The sequence below is a fragment of the Ricinus communis genome, chromosome 4, assembly GCF_019578655.1.
Source record: "Ricinus communis isolate WT05 ecotype wild-type chromosome 4, ASM1957865v1, whole genome shotgun sequence".
Taxonomy (NCBI): domain Eukaryota; kingdom Viridiplantae; phylum Streptophyta; class Magnoliopsida; order Malpighiales; family Euphorbiaceae; genus Ricinus; species Ricinus communis.
In genome coordinates this window covers 26,242,893-26,259,777 of record NC_063259.1, presented here as the reverse complement: position 1 = coordinate 26,259,777, position 16,885 = coordinate 26,242,893, and the positions used below count along the sequence as shown (strand labels likewise).

The 16,885-nt window shown below is 33.0% G+C and overlaps 2 protein-coding genes across 6 annotated transcripts; one reads left to right on the top strand and one right to left on the bottom strand.

Annotated features, from left to right (window-relative positions):
* The first annotated feature begins 8,060 nt into the window (after positions 1–8,060).
* On the top strand, positions 8,061–11,802 carry LOC8258119 (ribosomal RNA small subunit methyltransferase G). 5 transcript variants are annotated; one of them, XM_025158658.2, is made up of 7 exons: positions 8,061–8,716; positions 8,969–9,078; positions 9,183–9,261; positions 9,366–9,433; positions 10,068–10,134; positions 10,695–10,778; positions 11,647–11,802. In XM_025158658.2, the coding sequence occupies exons 1-7, from the start codon at positions 8,299–8,301 to the stop codon at positions 11,742–11,744; spliced, it is 924 nt and encodes a 307-aa protein (XP_025014426.1). In that variant the 5' UTR covers positions 8,061–8,298; the 3' UTR covers positions 11,745–11,802. The 5 variants fall into 5 exon arrangements, with proteins under 5 accessions (XP_025014426.1, XP_015578930.1, XP_048228475.1 ...); XM_015723444.3 differs by having other exon boundaries at positions 8,085–8,716; positions 10,692–10,778; XM_048372518.1 differs by lacking the exon at positions 11,647–11,802 and adding an exon at positions 11,272–11,567 and having other exon boundaries at positions 8,089–8,716; positions 10,692–10,778.
* Positions 11,803–14,151: 2,349 nt separating this feature from the next.
* Positions 14,152–15,874, bottom strand: LOC8258120 (protein JINGUBANG). The gene has a single exon (XM_002511414.4). It carries the CDS (start codon positions 15,631–15,633, stop codon positions 14,416–14,418), a length of 1,218 nt encoding a protein of 405 aa, XP_002511460.2. The 5' UTR covers positions 15,634–15,874; the 3' UTR covers positions 14,152–14,415.
* Between the last annotated feature and the right edge of the window lie 1,011 nt (positions 15,875–16,885).

The window sequence follows — 16,885 nt, the reverse complement described above, 5'->3', positions numbered from 1 at the left end:
CTGGAAGAAAAATGTCAGGAATATGTATTTATATTATGTGTATGTATATATAACCTGACCTTGAATTGTTCCAACTAAAGGAAATGGAATTTCAATGCGACATCTATAGAGTATGGAATTAAAAGTTCAATAAATATAGAAATTACAAAACAGAATGATTTCCAAGATTGAACAGTAAAATCCCACAGAATTAGTAATACCTTTTCAGTTAAGTGGGGTAGTACTGCATTCCATATGAGTTCTGAAGTCGAAAAATGAACAGTTCTTCTTCATCACATAAATATATATACGCAGGAAGAGTCAGGTCATGAAAGGACAAGAGGAATACCTTAGGAAGCAGATATGGAAAGACTGGAATCTCCATGTCCAAGCTGTGCCGTACGTATAAAAAAGAAAAAGAAATATTAATGTCAGATAGTTATTCTTGAAAGAATATATGTCATGTTTTAGTAGGACTGTGTATGGTCAAGAATGGCTACGTACCTCTGATCGACTGTCCAACGGATGCCATTGAATAAAGAAGCAGGAAGAGCTCTTTGAAAGTTTGAAGCTAAGAAGGGTATACTCTTCCCTGTTTCTGAACTGGTTCTTGATCTACGTACCCTATAGCTACTTTCAGCTCAGGTCTTAAGAACCCAGTCCATTTGGTGTTTGATAAAATTGACTTGTCAGGTATGTACATATGCATACAGCATTAGAGTTGTTTATCTCTTATAGCTAATAGTATTCTCGTCTTTTGCTGCTGTTTTTGTTTGTCGGTCCCTTCTATATTTCCTGTGATATTGAACAAAGTACATATGAGAAGATATCACACTCAATATTCTTTGTACAAATTGTGGTTCACCTGCAAAAAACATTGAACATGTTGCATTACATACTATATCATGAGCCAGTTTGTGTGTTGTATACTAAATTCATCGATTAAACCATGAGCATCACATCTCGGCCCTCATCGACATTTGATAATTTTACTTAAAGTAAAACTATTTAGGTAAATTTTGTGCTGATCACTACTAGACATACTCAATAAAAATGAACCACATCATATTTGCCATATCATTTGGAGTGATTAATTTCCTAACATGATTATATATGCAATGAAAAGAATTTATAAAATTAATTAATTATATATGTGACAACATTAATTGATGCGGTTTATTTTCATCGGATGTATCAATTGATGATACCATATTCCTTAAAACATTTTCTTAATTAGAATGATTTGGTAATTTAAAATTACATGGAGTTGAATAGAGTGATTAGACTGATAGCCATAGATAGTAATGTATCTAAATTAGTACTCGTAAGTGTATAAACCGAATGATAGTACGAGTAAGTCCACCACGAGGTTGATCTTGCAAAAAATTGTAGAGCATATATTATAAAGATCAACTATCACACAAAATACTAAAAATAAATATAAACAGTTCAAGTCAATGTTTTGGTGATTATTTCCCGAATTTAGACAAGAAAACTAAAGTGAGATAAAAATATATATTTTCACCATATTATATGTAAAAATATACAATTAAAACTCTAAAATATCTTCAAATATCTATATATAATTTAGACCGATAGGCATAGATAAGGTCGGAACTTCCATATTTATGTACAGTTTTTTCAATCAATTTTTATTTTCTTCGTCCACTTTATGTATCAAAGGGGGATGAATTAATGGCCTCTATGTTCTGTGAACATGATATACATTTTACTGAATATTATTGGACAATGATATGTTTTTGACTTGCTTTAAGTCAAAAAGTATTTAAGAGAAATTTCTGCCAAAATGCATATGCATGCTCCGAACAATTATAAACAGAAATTGATGAAAAATTGACTGGAGCATCACATGTATATGGTGGTGTATTTAGGATTTGACTTTTGGTTACCTAATAGTTCTGTTTTGCCTTTAATTTAATTCATGTTACATCGTATTCACCTTTACTCATAAACATATGCAAATACAATGAAGCCTAAAGGGGAAGAGATATATCATAAGATCGAAATAAAAAATTTCATTATTATACAAAGTATTTTCAAGCTCCAATAAACACAACAGAAAAAGGGTATATGAAACCATTTATTATTGCTAATTAGTTAGGGAGGTACAATTAAATAATTACATTTTAATTTTTGAACAAGTACTAAGTTTTCTATCAAAGTACTCAGATTTCAAATTCAAGTACCCTTTTTTTTTTTTTTTGACAAAGGAAGCATACAGCACGCCTGGGTACAGAAGCTCAAAATATACATATGAAGATGACTTGGAAACTAAACATATATACTGAAAATCAACCGACCAGCAACCATCTATACACGTCTAAAAGTGGCAAGAAATTAAAGGTTTTTCCATAGTTTATAGATATTTTAAACTGTAAACTTTACAAGGAGTAGAAGATATATCTATCCTTAAGTTTAGGTAAATGGGTTAATTACCTATCCTTTATCATAATCTACTATAATAACCATCTCTCCTGTTTTTATTAAAAGAATATATTTTTATTTAGTCGATGTGCATATTTTTAAATATACATCAAACTGATAGATGATCGATATATATTTATTAGTATTAAATAATGAACATGTATCAATCATTTAGCGCTAAAATATAAAATATTTATAAATGTGTCATTCTTCTATTTATTGAAGTGTATACATCTGTATAGATAAGAAATAAAATATCTCTATTAAATGAAGAAAGGAAGAGCGATGCATATTTTAGATTTTATAACTATTTTATACGGGTTACTTATCCGATAATGTGTTGTGATACATTGAAGTAACTAAGAAACACCCTTATTCGGTGAGATTCCATATGCAAATTAATTTCAAGAGATACAACATAATGCCAATGAACTTTAAGCAGTTTGACAATTGGAGTGCCCGAAGTGCACGCCAATGATTTGAATTTCTTGTCTTCAATTTTATTTTTCATGAATTTTAAACGTCTCATTTTCCATATGAAAAATGTATGCATGTGAAAAGAATTTTTAGTTCAAAGTTTAAAGTAAAGAGCTATAGTGTGTATATGCCGAAAATTAAAATGAATATTTTCCCTGATAACCAGAATTTAACTTTATTAGAATAGGGGGGAAAACCCTCAATTGGGGCACTGCCCAAGAATGAGGAAAATTAAATAAAGGTTGAAAAATCAAAATGATTATTATTAAACAAAAGTTTAGCATAAGATAATTATTAATGAATGCAAATGATTCCTACATATGTTTCATCAATATTCCGGCCAGTTTCCACCCATGCCAAGATAATGACGATGAAAGTGATGAAGGTGATCATATCCATATTATAATACATATAAGCAAATTTGCAGGAGAAAATTTTTTTGAGACAGTATTTGATTTAAGAAAGTAGCCCAGAATAATTAATACAAGTTTTTATCTTTTAATCTTTTACACCAAAATGAAAGTACTTGTTAAAAGAATTGATGCAGACAAAAGCATACATAGATAGATAAAATATCATATCTATGCAAGTTTAGGGCATACCTGCATGTATGAATCTGCTATATTTGCATCTCCTTTAACATGTATGTTAATGATAATTGTACTTTGCATAGCACTGGATAAACATAGATCTAGTAGTACGTAAATATAGGATACTGGGAGAATAAAGTTAATTATGATAATTTCCGGTGCATGGAAACTTAAAACCCTAGCTAGCTAGCTAGCTACTTCATCATGACCATGTATTAGTACCTGGGCTTGAAATGGACTTTGTCATCAAGAAAGGAAACTTCTGTACTGTTTGTGATTGCTCCATGGTCTCAACAAGAACAGAAACCAACATGGAATGGATGTCAATTATTGCATGCCGTGCCGTGAATATATATATTTCGACAGCAATAAATTAATTTCTTCCTTATGGGACCAAGGATCAAAGACTATAGGGAAGCATATATGCTTGATAAACATTACAGGTAGATATAGGGAAAGAGATGCAGAAGAGAAGTTATATAACAAAATAATCTATTTAAGCAGAAACAGACACACCCACATAACATCTTCTCTTCGAAAAGTAATTAAGATCATCATCTAAATAACATGAACTAATACTGCAAAAGTCTGAAGACATAAACTAGTGATGATATATTCAATAATCAAGTAATGATCAAAATGGAAAAGGAAAAAAAAAGAAAGAAAGAAGAACCCTTGTAGCCAAAAAGCTTTTTAAGAAATTATTCTTGATGTGGATTTGCTTGATCTAGCAAATGATCGGACCGAGACGCTTGATTCCCCAGAGTAGCTGTTGGATCCTTTTGACGGGAAAAGAACCCTTCAAGTGAAACACTTAGCTAGGTTTTTATCATGACTAAAAACCCTCTATCGTTTCCTTCCTTTTCTTCTTCTTCTTCTTCTTCTTCTTGATCTTGTTGTGTTTGCTTTTCTTGTTTTGGTTTTGGGATGTGAAGTTGGGTAGTGAAAAAGGATGTAGTGGAGATGGGGGGGTAATGATGATGGGGGTGAAGAGTCAGTGGGAAGAGCAAGGAGGAGGAGGAGGGCATGATGATTGCTGTTGGTTGATGCTGTTGAAAGGTTGAAGAAAAATCCAAGGTATTGCGTGCCATTTCCTCAGATAAAGAATGAGAGAGAAAGAATGTGAGAGAGAGAGAGAGAGAGAGAGAGAGTTCTCTCTTTCTTTCTCTCTCTATATGAAGAGAATTATCATGAAGCCCTCGGTGCTAGCTTTTTCATACCACAGCTCTTGTTCTCTATGATGAAATTGAAAAGACCCATTATTTTATTTTTATTTACCTTTTCATGGAAAGAATTATCATATCGACGCATCACTTTTTCCTTGTTCGTCCTTCTAACTCTCAATCAAAATTACCCCAAAGAAAGAATTGTCTAATGTCAATTATATAAGTAAATCAAAATTAAAGGGTATTAGTGATTACTAATCAAATTTTATTATAATTTTAACATAAATGTGATATACTATTAATTTCTCACACTTTGTCCTTTGTTTGTAAATATTTTTTTTACTGTGCTAGTCCTTAATTATTTAATTGACTACAGTAAAAGGCTGTTTGCGACTGTATATATATGGACTAGAGGGAAATGCTAATAGTAAGCTTTATTGGGTTTAGGTAAAGATAAGAATTTTTGCAGGCCAACACAGATTCACATATAAATATATAAGAATATTAGTAACATATATAAAGAATGAGATGTGGAATGGAATCATATATAGAACTCAGGACTCTGACAAAGTGGGAGAAACGATAGAACATGAGAAAGAGATAGAGAGAAAGAGAGAGAGAGAGAGAGAAGGTTTCTCTTTTTAATTGTTTTTTTCTCCTGGTGTGGTATTTCGAGGGAGAAAGTGTGGCCTAGTTAGTACAAATTAGCTTCCTCCTGCAAAAGAAAGAAAGGGAAGTCTAGTATATATATATAGGAAACAGGACAAAAATGTTTTTTGCTGTTTCTCAAGTGTAATAATCTTTCTGTCATTGAAATATATATATATATATATATATATATATATATATATATATATATATATATATGCATTTTAACTAGCTAGCTAGACATCTTTTCTTTTGCTTTTGGAAGTTTTGAAGTAATATATAAGGATTACAGCCAAGCATAAGATTCCCATATAAGCATATTTTGAATTGTGTCACCTCAATCCTCTTACTGATTTGAAGAACTAGATCGCCATAGATATGATACATACACGCTATATGTTTACATTTGCTTTTTTACTCTTCGAATAATAATAATGATAATATTTGCTTTTCATTTCATAGATTCTTCTGTAGTACAATACCGAGTAAAGTATCTTAACCTTCAATCAATATCTTTTACCTTATCGATACTCAGAAACCTAACCCTTTCCCTTCAGCCGCCTAATCGTGTTATATCTTCTAAATTTGAACAGGGCTCAAGGATTTACTATAGAGAAATCAAGGAGGAGGTGTTACTTTCCTCACGCCTCCTATCTGTAAGTTTGACAGATAAATAAGACTTTTAGAAGGCTCTTGCCTACTTTTTTTAATTGAATGGTCTTAATGAGCTCACCAGATGTACATTCCTTGCCAAAGCTTACAAAATGTTAAACCCTAGTTTTGAGAATCAGATGACATAATTCTATCTACTAACCTTTGCTCCATAAGGGCATTACTTTATGTTTGACCCTGATAAAGTCACCCACAAGAAAAATACATAACGGGGCCTATATGCCACTTTCTCCTTTACCTTTGAGTGGAGATAAAATGGGAAGAAAAGAAAGACCATAGTTATTTTCTGAGGCAAACAAAAGTATATAGTTTGATGAAAAAAGTTGAAACTCTAGAATTATAAAGTAAAAACATTACTGGAGATTCAAAAATCTTTCTAGCACCAAACAAAGTTTAGACCCAAAAGGAATCAAAAGTCCGCAGCATTTCGTGTCTCCTAGTCTTTACCTATGCTTGGTAGGTCATATATTTTATTATACACTCAATTCTTGCATATTCATACATCAAAGTCCTTAATATTCCACCAAAAGAACAAATTGTATATACTAAATCAGCTTATTGTGAATGAATTATGCCATTTAACACACTATTTCAGACCTGATAACTCTTTTAAGTTATGTTTAGGGTATAAATGCTGGTTAGAAACCCCTCTTCCTGCTAATTTAACGTACCAACTGCCAGTATTCATAACATATTTATCATAATTTCATCCTGTGCAGCAAAATTCCTCAGATACTCTGTAGCCAAATTGAGATAAACCTGCAGCAGCATTAGTTGCTGTTTGGACCCACATCGTCACTTCTCTTTGTTTGTGTGACTCCACCACTCGGGCAGAGGCCAGTGTGGCTCTTATGACACAACAGTATAGAAAGTATTTCTTTTTTCCTGATATCTATATATATATATTAGAGTGTCGCTCCATGTCCTGTGACTTAATTTGTTGGGTTCCAGAAAAATTCAGCTTATCATCATCATTACTAGTTAGAAAGCAGGTTTGACACCCTCTCCTATATGGTCTTTTATTAGTTGGCTCCTACGAAGCATCATTCTCTTTTCTCTTCCGGGTCAATTATGTGTATAATAAAATCATTTCTTTATTGTTTAAATCATGTGATTTTGTACTATTATCATCCTCATTATTATATATATATACTCATTCTACAAACTTTCAAAGAACAGTTTCAAATTAAACTACTGCCGCTCTACATTATATGAATTGAATTCGTATAATTCTTTGTAGTTCAGTTTCAGAATTTCCATGCTCTATTTAAAGTGCTATTTCTTCTGCTACATTTAAATGTATGTATCTTTAATTATAATTATAGTTCAAAGAAGGTCGAACAAACAACTGAGTAACCACAATTTTGAGCTCAAACTAATTTCAACAATTAGCATAAGTTATACTTATAGGTTAGTTTGAGCGTAATTAATATTATCTGCAAAATCTTTATGACTAGCATTTAAAAATGTATATATAAAACTTTAAAATTTACAGGATATGAAGTTTAATGGGGAATTTGAATTTATCCCATAGACAGCAAAATTTCATTGATAACAGTTGAACTGTGTTAGCAGTAAGGACTAAGGAGCAGCTTACGACATAGTTTACAAGGTTTCAAGGAAACAATTAGAGAACTGTCCTGGTTAACCCATGTATCTCCAAGTCAATCCACAGCATGTGTCATGTGGGCCTCAGTTGAGCCCCATGGGCTGGGCCTAGCGTACAACATAATTAGGTGGTGTTTGTTAGGAAAACTCCATTGCATAGGCAATAATGTGAAGAAGAATATTTTGCAATAGCTATCAACATCAACACTGAACAAAAGTAAGAATTTATTGAAAATTTTATTCATATACCATGGACCATGGCAATATTTGCTTCTTGTCACCTCATCACACATAGCATATAATAATTATACCCTTATAGTTCATAACTATTCATTTATAAGATCAAAGGTAATATATATTTTCCGAATAAATATCGCAAGAAAAGAAAATTATTGTTTGGTATTTTCACATAAGCATAATGATATTTTGTATTCATATTTTCATATATTTTTTTTACATTTCTTAAATAAATGCAAGAGTAATTATCGTCAATATCTAATAATACTATGAACCACGACCATTGAAAAAAGAAATGCTGTATGCCTTTAAAGTGAATTGCCTTGGTAGTGTCCAAAGACAAAACTCAAATAGTTTCTCTTAAGTTTTGAGTTTAAAAACGTTCGGCCTGGGAGTCCGTTAAGTTGTTAGCAACTTCCCCAAGTGGTGCGAACAAATTGTATCACAAGCAAGCGCGGGAAAAAACAAACAAAAAAATGCTGGTTCGCCTTTGCAGGATTAATGTCCCGTTATGTTTCTCTGTGGGGAATTTTACCGAACGACTTCCGGTCGCAAAATTAAAAGCGTCTTCACCTCGAAGAATCAACGCAAAAGCCCTAACCGCAACAGCTATTCACACGACTTCTTGTTTCGAAAGTCTAAATTCGCGCCAAAAAGAACAGATTCGCCACTATGTCGATGCTCTTCTTGAGTGGAACCAAAAAATGAATCTTACCGCGGTTACAGAAGCAAATGAAGTGATGAGAAGGCATATAGAGGATTCACTTGCTATGTTAACTCCTATACGCAAATCATATATTTCGCATTGTAGCTCTTCAATTGATAATCTTAAACTCGTTGATGTGGGTACTGGTCCTGGTCTTCCTGGATTAATTTTAGCCATTGCTTGTCCAGGTGATTCTAGTTTTCTTTTTCCCGTTTTCCTTTTGTGGCAAGAATTCAATTCACTTCTAAATGATTTTGTAATATATTTCTTTAACTCAATTGGACTAACCTATTTCTTAACTGAAGAGAATTAGATATAAACAGTTTATGTGCTTTTCAAACATGAGAATCGGTTAAAAAGAATGAATTTTTCTGCCGAATTCTTGCATTTATCGACTTTCTAAATGCACCCTTTTGTTATGATGAGGTTTTCTGTGGCAGGTTGGAAAGTGACCCTTTTGGAGTCAATGAACAAGCGTTGCGTTTTCTTGGAGCATGCAGTTAATGTTACTGGGTTGTCAAACGTTGAAGTTTTAAGGGGAAGAGCAGAGGTATTGTTTCTTTATTATTGTAACAATGAAAGGAAAAAAAAATTATAAATCATACTTTTGGTTTCTGGCTAGTTATTTATTTCTTTAACATTGCTGTAGGATAGAGTTTAGGTCAGAATGATTCTTTTAGAGAGCAATTTGACGTAGCTGTGGCCAGAGCAGTTGCAGAAATGAGAGTTTTAGGTAGTTCTCATAACTTTGATATGTGAGTTTCTTAGTATGTATAAATCTGCATTTCTCAAAAGAAGTTAAACTGTTAATATCAAGTTGTTTCTTTTCAATTTTAGCCGAGTATTGTCTTCCTCTAGTTCGGGTTGGTGGACTGTTTATTGCTGCAAAGGGCCATGATCCCCAAGTATGTATATGTCTTTTGGGTTTGGAATTCCAACCTAATTGTTATATTTACTGAAAATTTGTTTGCCCGTAACTGATATCAAGTTTATTATTTTTATTATTGCAATGGACATCATATATGATGATTTACTTATGAGTAGGAAATCCATTTAGATCTAATTATTCTCAATTGTTAGTTTCTGTTTCTTTTATCTCTGGTTGCAAGTTTCTTGTGAATTTGTGATCTTTGGTAGAGGATAGTTAAAACTGTTACATTAATTGCTACGAAGTATAAAGTAATACTTGTGGATAATAATTGTAGAGTACATTTCAATATCAAATTGAGAGAACATTCTTATGGTTTCTTTTGTTTATAATGCGAAGTTAAAGGTCAATAAGAATAAATCATTATAGAAACATTTCATTACTTAGAACCTATAGGATGCAGTGTTTTATATAGATTTTCTGATGGGTGTATGGATTTTGTGCATTCAGTATTATGAAATATAATGATTCTGACAATCACTGGATGTTCTGATGCTTCATAAGTTCATATAAGTTTGCGCTTGGCTATACATACAGCAAAAGTTGCCACTTTTAGTTTCATTCTTTCAGATCTTTCCTGAAAACTTTCTTCTGTTGGTAAATGTTGGCAGGAGGAAGTTAGAAATGCAGAAAGATCAATCCAACTGATGGGTGCGTCTGTATTGCAACTTTGCTCCGGTATGCAATTTTATATTGTCAGTTTTGAGATATAATTCTTTCATGAATTTGATTAATATTAATCTTTCATGCAACAAAACTCTTTTGAGTTACTTGATAGTGTTAAACGCACTTTCAGATTTTTTTCAAAAGCTATGAGTTTGTCCATTATGCCATCTTTGTTTCCTAATACATATGAAGTAAATGCAGAGATAGACTGACTACTGCCTTTTACTGACGATAATGCTTAGTTGAATAAGTTTCTTGCCATGCGATTTTGGGATCATGAATTCTCAACCTTAGCATTAGATACAGGTCATTATTCTGTTTGTTCTAGTCAAAGTTTATACCTCAAACCTGAAGAATGGAAAACTAGGCAGAAACATAAGAGAGAATGTGATACCTGCCCTTGTGACTCAATATAAAAGATTTGATTTATCATGTTGTTTTCAGTTGATTCAAAGTTGCTGGCTGCTGTAAATGGAATTGCCAACTTTGGCTGGAATATTGAGGCAAACTTTTGATTGTGATTAAGCTTCCTCAATTAAGTGATGTTAGGATATCTTTGTTCTATGCAGTAGAATCACACAGCCCATATGGACAGCGAACTGCCATTATATCTGTTAAAGATCGCCCCACTCCAAGGAAGTATCCACGTGACCCAGGTACTCCAGCGAAATTACCACTGTAACACCCAATCTTTTGTTTCTGCTATCTATTATGCCTACTGCATCCCTGTATGCAAATATATTAAGTTGTACTCTCAAATTATCTCTTCTATAATCAATGAAATATGTAGGACTGTTGCACAAGCTTAGTGTTTGATCAGTGGGAGAAATCATGCTGGTCATGCAGTTTTTTTTATTGGTTCTATTTTTCACTTGATATATTATAGGCTTGGCAGAGTTGATCTGAAAACTCTTGTAAGTGGCTCCATTGCTTGTCTAAGAAGATACAAACTTACATGGTCACTTCCATTTAGTATTCCAGGAATAAGTGGTTCCTAACGGTTCCAGATTATATGGAAAAGTTATGGGTTTATGTTTATGGAGTGAAAGACAAAGCTGTTTAATGCTGAGATAATTAAAAGAGTCATTTGCTCTCAGCAATACAGGGTAAAAGAAAAACTGCTCAAGCTGTTATTAATAACTTAAGCAGGTGGGTATCAATGCACTACAAGGAAGAAATAATACTGGAGGAATAAAATGAGGTGTAATTATCTGGAGTTCATAAATATTGAGAATGTAACGAGCATTTTTATTTTATTTTCTGTAAGCAATAATACTCCTATGCAGGGGTGAGGCCACACTGTAAACAAGAGGGGGGCAGTTGCTCCCCTTTTTTAGTACCATTAGAAAACATAAAAGAGACATGTCCTCTTGTAAAATAGCGAATTACCCCCCTTGTCTTGTGAAGATTTACATTATAGTATCATAATAAATTATTGGTTCACCCTTGCTTCCCTGTAAATTGTGAATTGTGAATGCGTCTAGTTTGCATAAAGTGACATGAAACTCGATGACCTTCCTGCAGGTTCTCCTGTTTTGTCTTATCAAATCTGTGCTCATGGAGTGGTGAAATGCAGACATGCATATGTAGAATATGGATTATCCTTTCACTTTATATTTTGACTTACATGTCATAAAGTAATATATGAAGTTATATATATACCTGCGAATGGTTCTCTCATCATGTAGATCTGAGGCGCATCATACATGCTTGACACCATGAGACTTACTTTGATTGAACATTACAATGTTTTAGCTTGTTAAATTCACCCCTAAATTGCCAATTTGCCCCTTTAACGCAGAAACAATAGGCAATTAGCTTAGATTTTAATTTTCTTGCCAATTTACCCAACAACTCGGCAGAAGTGGTAAAAGGATTTACTCAAGTTCAAGGGGGGCAAATTGACACTTTAATCAACTTTAACTATAATCATTTCTCAGTTAAAAGTTTTTTTTTTTTTTTTTAATTTTTTTGTGTCAGCTCTTTAATGTGGCAGGGGCATATACCCAGAGGTTGAGGGAGGTAGCATCTTGCATAGTATAGGACATGAAAACAGAGTGATAGTTTTTGTTATGTAAGTAGAATCTTATGGTAATAATTATGTTTGCGTGATATAAAAGAGTGGATTGTGATTAAAACAGAGAAAAGAGAGAGTAGGTTAGAACAAAAGTGGCATACCAAAAACGACCTTTACCTAACTTCCTCCCCATCAGTTAAATTAGGTCAAAAGTGCTAAAGATCCAATTAAGTTATTTATATATATTTATATACCTAAAAGAAAGAAAGGGGAAAAAAAAAAATAGAAATCAAGTTTCTACGTTGTTGCCTTGTGAAAATAGTGGATCATATAGGGAAAGCAACTTGTGACGTAAATTCTTGATCTTCTTGCCATTCTTTATTAGTGTTTCCTTTTCCTTCACAATAATGTAGTGTTATAAATGTTTGTTCGGTTGAGAGGTAGCATCTCACTGCTCTTCTCTTCTCTTCTCCCTCTTCTTCTTCTCTCTTTTTCTTTCTTTTTGGCACATTTCTTTAGTTTGTTTATAGTCTTTCTTTTTTATTTGGTTGGTTGCCTTACAAGTATTCAATTGTCTCATTATTTTCTTCATTTTATTTTTCTCTTAATCACTTCTTCTTTTAGTAAACATGTATTAAAGAGAAAACCTTCATTTCGATAACATGAAAACAATTTATTTTTCTTTATTGCTATTAAAATTTTGAGAATTACCAATTAGATGTAGTTCTCAATTAATACTAGAATCAGTTTCCATGACTGCGCATCTTGATTTCAAGTCTCAATTAGAGTCTATTTATATCGAAGAATATGAGAATTATCCCACGTCAGATATATAAAAGAAAATGAAAGAATTTATAATATGAAAAAGCAAATCTATTAACTTAATTTAAGTCATGTTAATAATTAAGTCCAAATTCAAATTGATTTTGTTAAAAATTCATACACATTTTTTCTCATTTCTAATTTTTAGGCATGATTTTTACATGTTAATAAAAGAAAATTAAGAATAAATTGCTGTATTTGAGCATTTTAAAAATTCAATTGGATTTGAAAATGTGCACGATGGTGGTAATCCAACTTTAGCTAAATATTGCATTTCTCATCTTAATTCATTGATAAACTGATGTGTTTTGTTATTCTTGGTGTGAAATTGAGACTGCCAAAAGTATATCTTTTGAAAAAATTATAATCTTAAATTTTAAATTTACTTTGGTGAATTAAACGCTTTTCCAGAAACAGATTTAACAAAAGTAATTTATAAAGTAACAAAAATATATTCATTAATTTAAACATGTCTTAAATACTATATTCTATTTTTGCAACACAAAAATGACTAGACACTTGTCACTTAGCTTAGCTTTAAAAATGATCTACATGTTGGGATAATTAGACCTTTTTTTTTTTTATTACCAAACATGGAGGGCAATGCCATGCCCCTCTTTCACCCTTTTGAGAGAAGCTTCCATAGCACTATATTCTATATATACCCCTAATTCCAACTAAAAACAACTTGTAATAACTATTTATTAAGACTTGAACTAAATGACAAGTTGGGACCACTTGTAACCAGTGTTTCCATAGTGGCTCTTTTATGAAGCAAATGCAGAATATCATAAAATAAATTAGTTATGTTAATTAATAAGCAGTGTATTAAATTAGTTTAGTTCTTAATATATAATTAAGCTCATAGCAATTTTTCATTAGGGGGACATTTCATAGTGCACAAAGCTTTCAAACTGATGTGCCTCACTTCTCTCATCTTAGTTTAATGACAAAAATAATTAAATACCCTTTTAGAAAAGGCCAAGATTTAACAATTTTTTTAGTTCAATAATTGAGACTTGAAACTCATAATAAGGGTTGGGCTTGAGTAATTTGCTAAAAGTTATAGTTGAATTACTTACTCTTTTATGTCTTTATTAATTATAGTGTTGTCGTTAGTAGCTAGTCAGTGATCTAATGGTTGAATTAGGAACTCCATTAATCCTTATTCTAAAACATATTACAAGAAATTAAAACAAAACAGCATTAAAGCTAGAGCGAATTATCTCATTGCGGACCCTTAGTTTCAAAGCTTACCCACGCAGCAGTCTTCACAAGAAAAACAACTACAAACTTATGACCTTAAAAAAGAAAGGTGGACAAAGAAAAATAGCAAAGATGGATGATGAAAAGGAAAAGGAAGAGAGAATTATGAAGAGTCGTCTCAATCATATCATATCATGTCATATGCATGTACAAAAATCAGCCTAGTTGAAGAAGAAGAAGAAGTTTTGCTAGATGTCGATGGGGACATGAAGCTGCCAGACCTTGATATCACAGTCTAAACTTCCACTGTAGATAAGGTACGATGTTTCAGATGAATTGTGATGATCAATAGTTGCTGTCAAGCACTTGACAGGGCCTTTGTGTCCTTCAAAGACTGCTAAACAACAGTAGTTCCTGTCAACACATCTCCAAACTCTTATAGTTTTGTCGCCAGAGCCACTACAGACCAAATCAGACACAACGACCAGGCATAATATGGACTGTTTGTGCCCTCTAAGAGCACCCAAAACCACCATGTCGCCACCACCATCATCATCCTTCTCCCACACCACTATTGATCTGTCAGAAGCACCAGAATATAGAAGATACCCATCCGTGCTTAGTGCTAGGGCATTAATCCCAGAGTTGTGTTTTTCTAATGTACCAACTAGAGAATGCTTCTTTTTCTCCCCTGTGCTTTTCCTCCATACCTTGATTTTCTTGTCAGCTGATCCAGTGTAAACGTCTCCGTCATCTGATACTGCTACTGCATTTATAGCATCATCATGTGCATTTGCTATTGACTCCAAACATTTGAAGTCACTTGTCCTCCATATCTTGAGTGTTCTATCCCATGAAACGGAATAGAGAAGAGACTCATCTCTCGACAAGGAAATTGCTGATACTGTGTCAACATGATGAACCCATGTGCATGTTTTGTGCCTTCTAATCTGAACTTGGTTCTTTGGCAACAGAATCTTGAAGGCACGGTCACCAAGAGTAGGTAGTGTGGCTAAATGTGTATACTTTTGTTGATGTTGATTATCAAGTTCTTGGCTACTGATTCTCCATACTCGGATTTTATGATCTTGGTGAGCACTAAATAGCTTATCAGCTAAAACTACTAAAGACTTCACTGCACCTTTCCCCGCAGCTACTACGCTATTGCATAGGTTTTCTTGATCAATAACTTCCGAGTCTAAAGGGTTTCGGTTCCAAGATCGGATTTCTTTGTCCGAGGAACCACTGTATAGGAACTTTCCAGCTAGGGTTAGAGAGGATATGTATGTGGTGTGGCCCTTAAGAGTGGCGAGGCAGTGGTGCTGGCGACTGGTGGTAGAGAGGAAGTATTGCCGGTCTGAGGTAAGAGAAGGAAGTGATTGGAGGCTTGGTTGTGAAGAAAAAGATGGTAGGTTTGAATAAGATTGAGAATCATATTCTGAATGGAACGACATGATTCCCAACATGTCATCTGAGATAGAGAAGAGAAAGAAAGACTCATAACAAAAAAATATCGATGACGGGAAGAAGGTGAAGTGAGTAAACTATATAGAGAACTAATCATGATATTAACTGAGATTAAGATAATTATTTAACAAAGAAGACAAGTAGATTAAGGGAAAAAAAAGCATGATTAGCAAAAAAGAGAAGCAAGAATGGCCCACTTAGACCTTCTAATATCTGGGTGGGGTGTACGAATTGGTTCTGCATATAACAAGAAGACATTTATATATTTAATTATATTTCACTATTCCTCTTTTTCTCTTCTTCCTCTATTTCTTACAGGAACAGCGAAAATCTAATGTTTCCATTGAAAAGATCTGTGAAAAGATCTGTGAAAAGATATAATAAGGAAAAGTAAAGGATAATGAGGTAAGTTTCATCATCCTCATTATATACTGAGTAAGCAAGTTTAATAATACTTATCTAGTGGATGGTCAGAAAACATCCACATCTGCAACCCTCCATGTATTAAATGAACCTAAACCTAATATGCAAACACAAAACTGCATGTTTTGGATGAACATGTAAGATAAAAATAAACATCTCTATGCATTCATCATCTATAATATTCCCTGTTTTTACCAAGTCATTATCCATTTCTAGTCTTTCTGAGCCCTTAACTTTTACATTTACCCAACACAGAGAGTTAAAAATGCTACTGGGTTCAAATCAGTTGATGGAGACTTTTACATTATGGATAATAGTGGAGACCATATAAAAGGACAGACCTAAAATCTTATAATGAAGACATTGATGGGTAGGCAAGGTATGTATTTGTCACAATATGGTTGGTACCATGGTGTAAGAATTCTTTACTCTCTTTTTTCTCTTATTTGATAATGATGTTTTAGATTTAATTTTGATGAATGTGTTTAGTTCTCTAGACCTTGTTCTTTTTAGTGGACGACAACTCCCTTCTGCTTCTCTATGAGTATGTCTTGCACTTAAATTCTCGCCTTCCATGTGTGATGCCCGTATGTTGATATGATTATCGAGATGTGAGTGCTAATAGAAGTACACAAATTTGTATTTGTTAGGAACTTGCCTCAAGAAAAGCCCCAACTAACCTACACAACTTAATACTATGGCCCTCATCACAAAGATAAAGAAACTGATCGAGAAAATATATGCAAATTTTAATCGGATTGTTAGTAATGACATAACAAGCACTGCCGCAGTGCCACTGGTGAATAATAATAATGCCAATTCTAATAT

Bases quoted from the DNA above. Each gene is read 5' to 3' on its own strand.
- LOC8258119 (XM_015723444.3), top strand. From the start codon at position 8,299: ATGCTGGTTCGCCTTTGCAGGATTAATGTCCCGTTATGTTTCTCTGTG. The intron at 9,079-9,182 runs GTATTGTTTCTT...GCTGTAGGATAG, and splicing joins TTTTAAGGGGAAGAGCAGAG to AGTTTAGGTCAGAATGATTC. The intron at 10,135-10,691 runs GTATGCAATTTT...TGTTCTATGCAG, and splicing joins TGTATTGCAACTTTGCTCCG to TAGAATCACACAGCCCATAT.
- LOC8258120 (XM_002511414.4), bottom strand. From the start codon at position 15,633: ATGTTGGGAATCATGTCGTTCCATTCAGAATATGATTCTCAATCTTAT.